General features: G+C 47.4%; 2 protein-coding genes across 2 annotated transcripts; both read right to left on the bottom strand.

Annotated features, from left to right (window-relative positions):
• Window positions 1-321: 321 nt before the first annotated feature.
• On the bottom strand, window positions 322-1803 carry LOC308331605 (phenylalanine--tRNA ligase alpha subunit-like; the record flags this gene model as incomplete). The annotated part of the gene is made up of 1 exon (XM_080787090.1): window positions 322-1803. The coding sequence occupies one exon, from the start codon at window positions 1801-1803 to the stop codon at window positions 322-324; it is 1482 nt and encodes a 493-aa protein (XP_080643216.1).
• A 593-nt stretch (window positions 1804-2396) lies between these two features.
• LOC308331604 (bridge-like lipid transfer protein family member 2) lies at window positions 2397-8891 on the bottom strand (the record flags this gene model as incomplete). The annotated part of the gene is made up of 2 exons (XM_080787089.1): window positions 2397-8582; window positions 8841-8891. The coding sequence occupies 2 exons, from the start codon at window positions 8889-8891 to the stop codon at window positions 2397-2399; spliced, it is 6237 nt and encodes a 2078-aa protein (XP_080643215.1).
• Between the last annotated feature and the right edge of the window lie 757 nt (window positions 8892-9648).

The raw sequence follows: 9648 nt of genomic DNA, 5'->3' as shown, positions 1-9648 counted from the left end.
TCTTATCATCGTACATCGTCATGATGTAAAATAGACACTATGCCTATTTGCTAATTAAGTGATTCCTGTGTGAATTTAGATGGGGTGCCAAAATCGGTGTTTTAGACTTTGTTTTTTTTTCAATTAATTTCCCCCTTTTTAATGTTTAATGTTTGTGGCAACATGCACAAACATTAAATGCCATTGACAATGAACTTCACACGGGTGTAATTTTCTTTTAAACTCGGGCCGATCTGAGCTGACTGATAAGACCAAAGAACAGTTGTGTAATTGACCAGTCCAAAAACGAAACTAAACAAACTTGAAAGCTGAGTATGAAACTCAAGAGTCCAAACGGCATATTGGACTGTCGTGAATCATCTTTAAGGGCACTTTATGTCCCACCAGCTCTCTGATGTTGTTGATACCATACTTGATCATGGTGGGTCTCTCCAGCGACAGTCCCCAGGCGATGACGGACACATCATCGGGAAGACCCATGGGTAACAGCATCTCTGGCCTGAACATGCCCGAGTTACCCACCTCCACCCACTTCTTCAGGCCTTCGTGGTAGCTGAACACCTCCATGCTGGGCTCGGTATACGGGTTGTAGGCAGGCTTGAAGCGCAGTTTGGTGATACCTAGCTTGGTGAAGAACTGATGCAGGATGCCCATAAGGTCCCCAAGCGTGAGACCATAGTCAGCCACAACTCCCTCTATCTGGTGGAACTCTGCCAGGTGGGTGGCATCCACGGTCTCGTTACGGAACACTCTGTCAATGGAGAAGAACTTGACCGGGGTGAAATTCTGCTGCTGTGCAAGCGCATACAGCATGCGTGAGCTGACTGCTGTGGTGTGTGTGCGCAGGACGTTCTTCTGGGCCTCCTCGATCTTCCAGTCATACTTGTGCCCTTGTGATCCGTAGCCCCCCTCAGAGTGAACCTTCTTGACTCTCTCCAGATATTCTTCTGGAGGGAACTCGTGAGCCAGCGCTGGGTCAGACAGGAAGAAGGTGTCATGTTGGTCTCTGGCCGGGTGCTGCTGGGGTTGGAACAGAGAGTCAAAGTTCCAGAAGGAGCTTTCGATGAAATTGTTGGTCGGCATCTCAGTGAAACCCATCTCCAAGAAGATCTGTCTGAACTGGGTTCGAACCTTCATTAGCGGATGAAGGTAACCACAGTCTGGGGCTATGCCCTTGGCCTCAAAGTTATATGGCTTGAACTTCTTTTCCTTCCAGTTACCACTGGCGATCATCTCCGCAGTGAGTTCCGTCTCCTGTTTGGTGATGGTGGTGCTGAAGGAACTACCTTTGCTGATCCAGAAAGACTTCACCATTACTTCCGAGATCAGCTTCCTCCTTTTCAGATCATTCTTCTCCTTGTCGTCCAGCTGGGAGGCCTGGCCTCTCTGTACCAGGAGAAGCTTCTCTCTCACCTTGTCCTCTATGTTCTCCACAGCCTTCACTATCCTGTCAGTTTTCTTGTCCACCCTGATCCACTCGTTTGCCATAGCTTTGTTAAAGCCCACCTTCCCAAAGGCTAGCTTCATGAGTTCAGTCTTGGGCGTACCCCCCACAGGGGTGGAACCGAAGACTCTAGCCTCATGGCTGCCAAGCTTGGCTATCTCGCTGCCCTCGCGGGTCAACTCCCAGTGTTTAGAGGAGCGAGGTTGGAGGCCCACTTGTCCATGGGCCTCCAAACTATTCATGGCTCCAATAATGACCTGGTGGTCTACCTCAAGCTCAGTGGCGATATCTAGGCTGTCAACGCCATCGTCCACCTTCTCAATGCGGCATAGAAGAGTCTCCGCCACACTGTGAGTCATCGTTGGTGCTAAAGCTACGCACCAGGAATTGAGGTGAAGGAGAATCAGTGTGAGGAGGAACACATTAGTATCTATCTGGCAATAATCTGATATGAAAGCCATTTATATAAATGCACCATTTAAAATGTTGGTGACGTCATGCTTACTGTGGCAGCAGAGATCAATAGGACTGGTGTTTCGGACAAGTGGCTTGGGCTGAAACTTGTTCCCAAATATGGAGATGTCCGACATCATAGTACTGAAGTCTATGATGGACCTGTCTATTTCATCCGTCCAATAACTCAGTATTCAACACTGCAATATCAACATTTCTGGGTGGGATTTCAAAATGGCAAAGACAGTGGTCGCTGTTAATAATTTAAAAAAAAACATGTGTAGACGTGGCTCCCTTTGTTGAGGTAAAGGTATGAAATTTGTGGAATGCGCGTGTGTATGTCAATGAATTGTAAATGGTGCATTAACATCACCTTTATGAAAAGATTTTTTTTAAATATGCATTACATTTACCCATTCACATACCGACGGCAGAAACCATGCAAGGCACCAGACTGCTCTTCAGGAGCGGGTAATCTTATGATTTCTGAGCAACTGTGCTACCTCCCGGTGTTCCGCCTCTTCTTGTTAGAATTCTTGTCAGTCGTGCTGACGCCGAGGAGGTTGGCCTTCCTATTGTCCGCCCGTTCAGAACTAGAAGCAGGTAAACGTAGTGGTAGTTTATTAAAAATGAACTGTTTACGGAGTTCACTCACACTGTCCTTCTTCACAGTCTTGGCAAAGTCTAGCCAGGTCCAGGTCTTGTTGAAGTACTCCAGACCAGGCAGAACTAGATTCTGGTCATTATACCATTTGTAATTGACACAGAGCGGCACTTTAGGGATCTTAATGTAGATGAAGGAATTGTTCATGGCAGCCCGTTCCTTCATCTTATCAAAGTCATCAACAGGATGCTCTGCATGTTTTCGGGACTCCTCATCGCCAACTTCCTCCTCCTCAACATTTTTTCCAGGGAAGAAAAATCCCATCATCTTTTTGTAGAACTTCTGTGATACTTGGATGGTGAGAGGAACCACGTTCACCTCAAAATGTTCATTGACAGAGATACCCACCACACACACTTTCGTGTATATTCGCATAGCAAACTTGTCTGTCCCTGACAGACAAGGACTCTGAGGACGAAGCACTACCTTATCCTTATATGTAGCATTGGGCAACAGGTTGTTCATTGTGAACGGACCCAGTTCCAGGAGATGCTCTGCTTTGTCATCAGACATGTTCAACTTTCTGTACATGAAACTCTTTAGTTCAAGCTCTGCAATGCCAAGCTGGCCATCATCCTCAGTTAAACACCAGTGAGCCTGGTCTAAGTTTATCACAGTTCTCCTCACCACACTGACATCCTCTGGGTTTTTTGGCAGCTCCAATTTATGTGCCAGCTGAAGCTGGAAGTCCTTAAAACACCTGATGCGGATGTTGAGTTCTTCGCTCTTCTTTTGCATGTCGTTTTTCTCCTCATCGAGCTGGTTCTGCAGCATCACATTGTTCTCTACCAGCTCCTCAGACTGGGCCCTGATGTTGGAGTAAATCTTTTTCTCCAGGGATCTGATTCGAGCAATGTGCTGCCTGACCTCCACCTGGAGATGCAAGATGCTGCTACGCTGCTCCTCATGGTTATTGGAGATGTTCAACTGGAAACGGACACGTTGCTCCTTCTCACTGTGCTCCTTTCGTTTGGGTTCGACGGGCAGCAACAGGTTGTTGAATATATCCAGGATCATAGCATACTGGAATGGGTTAGTGGAGATCTCTAGTTTGTCTTCATGAGTGAGGGTGATGGTGTCCACAGCCCTGGCCTGTTTTTTGTCTGCCTTCTCATGCTTATTCGGTAACTCTGGTGGCTTAATCTGCGTGGCCAGCTCTGGGTCAATGTCATGGCTGTAGCTGATGTATTCCATACTGCAGTTACAGCGGGAGATTATACGCTGCAACTGCTGAGTCTTCCCCATTTGGGATGGCTGGTTCCAGTCTGTGGTGGTGTTGACTATTCCTCGCACAGCCTGGCCACTATCCATCAACTCTAGCACAGAGCCCAGGTTATGCTGCCTGTGCTTCTCTATGTTCTTCACCTCTAACCACAGCTGCCTTTCCTCGTGTTTGGAAGGGTTTCGTTCCATAGTGGCAAAGTACTGCATGTCTTTCAGCTCGCAAGTCCATTTGGTCTTCTGCTTGAGAGTGTCACTGTACCAGGCTGTTTGATGCTCACACTGATACAGCCGTGCATTGGCTGCAGAAGTCAGTACGACGCCTGCCGTCTCTGTACCACGTAACATCATCTGACAGTTGACCAACTCGATGAGCCAGTTGTGCTTATAAATATCATCAGTCTGAGAGGCTGCGGTGCCACACCGCTGGTCGCTCACACCAGAGTTCTCTTCGGAGGATACCACAAGCTTATCAGTCTGCTCCTCAAGGGTGGAGTTAGTGGGGGCTGTGGTAGGAGCCCCCTCTAGCCCCTTGGAACATTTGAGCTTCTTGGCCTGCAACTGAGTGTCTATCCACAGACTGTTCAGAGCTTTTGTGGAGAGGTTCCGCTTCAACAGGGCCACATTTCTATAGTTATCAAAGAGCCCAATGGCTATGTTCCTATTTGTGGTGGTCCAGGAGGCACGCAAGTCCACCAAGCACAGCTTGTGTATGTAGTCCGTCGTAGCTCGATGGTAGCTCAGTGAGGACAGACTGAGCAGGTGAGGCCTGTTCACCTTGGCATTCATATGGCGGTCAGCCATTTCATCTGAGGTGGAGGCCATCAGGTGGACAGTTAGCTCTGATAGTTTGCTAACCATCTGGGTCAATTTCCACTCCGAGATTGGTCTTCTTATCACAGTACTAGCCGGTGAGACAAGTGTCTGTGCTCCTGTGCTGAAGACATGTCCTTTCTTGCACTCCACCTGGATACCATTCTGCTGGGCAGGGGAGGCCTGGTAACGGACTTGTAGTTGATGGAAGGCAGCCTTGAAGGATAACTGCTTGTAATGTTGATTTAACCTCTTCCCAGGGAGCGCAAAGTTGTGGAATAGCTTGCCCCTGCAGATCGGCCAAGAAACACTGGTCCAAGTGGCCGAGAAATTCTGCATCCATTGCAGTGTGCTGCTGTACAGGAGGATCATGGGCTGATAAGGCTCTGTACCACAGTGTTGGTTAAGGTCCATGGAGATGTCAAGGTTGAGGTTCTCAGAACGGAAGGCACTGTAGGAGTCATGACAGTTTCCTGTAACATTCTCTGCACAGCAGAGCATTACAGCATGATGGTCATGGGGGTTGGCATTACCTTGGCAGAGCCATTCCAATTTGATGGTAATGTATAGATTGGGCAGGTGTAGGAAACAGATATCGTCATACTTTGAGGCTGTCCTGACATTCATATCCAAGTCCCCTTTGAAAGTAATCTTTCCAGGTTCCTTTTCCGGGTTCCAGGCAAAGTTGAACTTATTATATTCCCAGTGGATGTTTTCAGTTGTATTGTATGGGTCCTTTGTAGCCAGCTGGTGGAAGTTGAAATGATCGATATCCATTACCCATCGTCCATGCAGCCGAAAACGTATTTTGTCCCACCAGGCCAGGGGAGGTGAAGGATCCTTTGTGGGTTTTGTCAGCATCTGAAGCACCTGACAGATCAAAGCAAAGGCAGGGTGCCAACATGGTCCCCATACAATAGTGTATAGTGATATGTTAGATTTGAAGTCGTGGTAGAACTTGAGTGGAAGTACATTTCTGTTGACTGGCACATCTCCCCCGGGTGAGCCAAGCGACAAAACGTCTTTGTAATAAGTCTGTCCGTGTCCATCCTGCTGTGCGGCAATTAGACGTCCGGACAGCTCCCAATCTCGGCTCTCAAACAGGTTGCGTGGGTAGTCCCGAATTGCCACCATAAAGGTGCTGAGTTTGAACTTGACAAAACGACACCAGTGGACCACCAAAGGGAGTCCCTCTCTGGGGAAGGGACTGGTCCCATCGATGTCCCTCAGCTGCTGCCTCACTTTCTCTGGCCCATGGAGTGAGTTGTCAGCCAGGACCACCAGCTCCAGTTCTGACACCTTCCAGTCTAGGAGGGACTTCCTCATGGGCGTGTTGGCATGGAGAAGGCGTGAGCGTTTAATGTAGACCTCAATTTTCTCCTTGTCCAGCAATGTGTACACCTCTTTGATTGTACTTGCAGGCAGCAGTTGCCCGTGCTGCTTGCGTACCTCCTTGTCCAGCAGATGCTGCCGCATGGGGGTCTCCGTGCTCTCATCCTTCATGAGCTCGTAGTTGTCATGCAGCTTAGTCTCGAATATGTTGTCCAGGAGGACAAAGGACAACTGGCTGATTCTGAAAACTAGATCAGGTGGCAGGTGTTGGATGATGGCCGATGGGTTTGTTGAGCTGTCCATGGTCTTCAGCCACTTCTGCACACTGATGGCCTTGTCAAATGTGTCAGAGAAGTTGTACTTGTACGGAAACTCTACAGCCAAGCTTGGGCAGGTGAAGACCCAGACGCGGTTCTGTGGGGTGGTAAGGAAAGGGAAGGGGTCCCTGTGCATCTGAATGTCTGCTGGTGGCTCCTGGTGTGTCTTGAGTTCGAGCTCTCTGAAAGAGAATATATCATTGCCATCAAAGTTGAGGTACAGGTGAGATGAGTGCATGCTGATGGAGCTGGCATTCATTGAGAGGGAGAGGGCTTGCGTGTGCAGGATGATGTAGTTTAACTCACTCAGGTGGGCCCTCAGGTGTGTGCGACCGAGATAGACACACACACACAGGTCTTGGCCTGAAGACGTTTCACTTGCCGTCAGTTTGACTGGATCATCCGCCCCCTTTTCTGCACGAAGCATAATCCACCAGGAACATGCTTCGGTCACAAACCGGTACAAGAACATATGGTCAGATGGTGTCCACTCCACACTGAGCTCCTCCTCTTCACATTGAACCTCTAAAGTCCACATGTTAATGTTATGATCGAAGGCTATGGCGGTAAGTTGGAGAACAGGTTTTGAGGTTTGCGAGGCCGGGTAACAAGTCTCCATATTTTCTGTGAGTGTCTTCAGCAGCGACAAACTAACACCCTGTAGAGATAATCTAGAATTCTCCCCAGTACACTGGACCCTAATCGTGTCAAGCCGTAAAGACACAGCACTTGCCAGATTAGAATATGCGAACACATTGACATCATCCAGACAACAATTCATTTTGAGAGAGCAGAAACAGAGCAAAAACACTGAGACTGATTGTTCTGTACTCTTATTGTCACTGGGCAGCCTGAAGAGGGACAGCAGGCGTGACAGGCACAGCGTGTAGGTCTCCGAGAGCTCCACTTGGAATCCCTTCAAAGTGAACTGCACGCTTAGACTGGCAGCATGGCTGCCAGACTCCATGTGGGGTCTGTTGAAACTTCCCTGAAGACTGAGGGAGTCTAGGATAAGTGCTTCTCCCCACACGTGTTTCCCAGGTGGGTGAGGTGCCTGTTGAATATGTGAATCCTGGCCCACCCTCCACCAGAAGTGGTCCATGGAGATGCCCTTCATTTTAATATCACCCAGCAGATGCTGCAGTTCTCCACTGGCTGATATGAATCCCAGGGAAAATGGTGTGGCATCTGCTAGCTGAACAGAAACACTGATTTTGGACACAGAGGACCTGATCATCACAGGGGCATGCAGGTGAGGGAAACAACTCTTTCTGTGCACTGCTGTCCTGTGAATGACCTGTTCCCATGGAAGTAGGTCCAACCAACCAGAGAAGTCCTGGTGACGGTAGTGGAGGATGCAGGTGTTGACTGTGACTGACCCCACGATATCTATTGAGTTTACCTGCAGGTCTGTCCTGATGGTGTTCAGGAAAAATATTCTTTGTCTACTCTGAGAGAGAAGTGTATTTTCTATAAGGAGTTCCAGGCTACTAGCAGCACAGAGAAAAAGAAGCTGCTCGCTCTCACGCCCATAGGCCAACGTCAGAGACTTCAGTGTCCAATTTATGTATCTTTCTTGGCTGTGCATTGACAGTGTTATATTGGTGTTCTCAAATTCCACATTGACATTCTGGGGATTCAGCTGATGCCACTGTTCCACAGCTTTATCTTGGATGAACTCAAAGCTTTCACCAACAGATGCATTGTGTATGCTCTTTGAGAATGGTGAGGGTAACAAAACCTCTCTGAGGAAGAGGTCCTCGTGCAATTCTGCTGTAAGACTCTTCATGGACAGGGAGAGACATCCTGGCTTCAGTTCTGGCAAGCTCACATCTCCAGAAAGCAGTAGGCTCAGGGACACTTTAGCAAGACATACCGATATGTCTGATCCATTCCTTTTAAGCACTTTACTGTTTAGCTGCCCCATGGAAAGGTCCCATGCCAACCTTTTACTCCGGTGGTCAAGTAACATGGTAATTCCTTTGATCGTAATGTGCCACAGATATTTTGACGGGGTGAAGTTCAGCAGCTTCACATTGATAGAGTCAATGTGGATTGACAGCAGCCTTGAAAGAAACAGTAGGGTTTTGGGTACTTCTCCTGACTTGCTCTTCTTCACAAGAGGTCTAAGTGGCACCTGCACATCAAACGTTACTCTGGTTTTGCCAACACAAAATACCAAGTACCTTTGCAAGTCTTGGTTCAAAAGTTTACTTGAAATCCAAATTCTGTCAATTTCCAGTGTGTGATGGGGATGAAACTGGATCCTAATTCCACGGATCTCGGTCAAAGGCCACGTCCCTACCGATTCGATCTCCACTTCAGCATTTAATGCATTCTGGAACCATGATACGATTACAAAATAACATATATACCACCTGATAAAGACAGAAATTAGGATTGGCAGCAAAACTGTGAATAAGCAAATGAGCAAGAAAGACATTCTGTCCCAAACTATTGGCAGCCAAAGTCAGGCTCATGGAGGTCATAAACCAAAAGAGAAATCCAGTTTTGCTGTTTTTCTTTTGTATGTCTTTGACTGTGTCACCGTCCTTGTTATTAGTGTGGTTGTCTAAAAGCAACCACGGTACATTACCTTTAACGTCTCACTCTCTTTGTCTGTCTCTCTGACAATCTTTGTCTTCATCTTTTCAATTCACCGCCATTCATTCACCGTATCTCTCTGTCTCCCTGTCCCTCTGCATCGACTCACTTATATTGGTTTGGCAAAGCTTTGGTCTGACGTCACACTACAACACAAACTATACGCTCTTGAACATTGGACATTCTTTTCTACTGCACACACATTTACATAATTAAATGGAACTGAATGCATGTAGCGGTCAGTATGTCAAGATGACTTGGGCAGGCTTCTATGTGGATCTGGCACTATGACTTATGACTCCTTATTTGGACAAAGTTTCAGGCCTTTCAGACCGCCCAGAGCCTTAGATATAGACGGTTACGCAAACTGCGTTCACTTCATGGGGCCAGTCAAATGGCCTCCTACATAGACTTCTATTGAGAATGGGGACAACCAACTGGGCTGGACCGGAAGTAGGCAGAAATGCATTGGACTCATTCATGCAACAGCTCAGCTTTAATGATGTTAAATCCTTATATTTGAAATTGTTTTGTAGTAATAGTACAACATTAAAGAGACTTTAGTTGTCAATACTTTAAAACAGTTGTCATGTTGCACACATGCTTAAAATAGCTCTTGTTTGCGCCGCCCTCGTTGAAAACAATGTATTTCCAACTTCAGCTTGTCTCAGTTCAGGCTGCATGAACAGCGCTCGAGCGCTTGGTTTCTGCCCCCTCAATATCGTAACTCTTCTATTAGATGGCTCTGAGACCGTCATAATAAAATGGAGGTACTTCCTTGGCCTATATGCCATGTGTTT

This window comes from Protomyctophum bolini, assembly GCF_963924005.1.
Source record: "Protomyctophum bolini genome assembly, chromosome: 17".
Classification (NCBI taxonomy): domain Eukaryota; kingdom Metazoa; phylum Chordata; class Actinopteri; order Myctophiformes; family Myctophidae; genus Protomyctophum; species Protomyctophum bolini.
The sequence above is the reverse complement of the archived record's forward strand: the minus strand, read 5'-3'. Positions and strand labels throughout refer to the sequence as shown.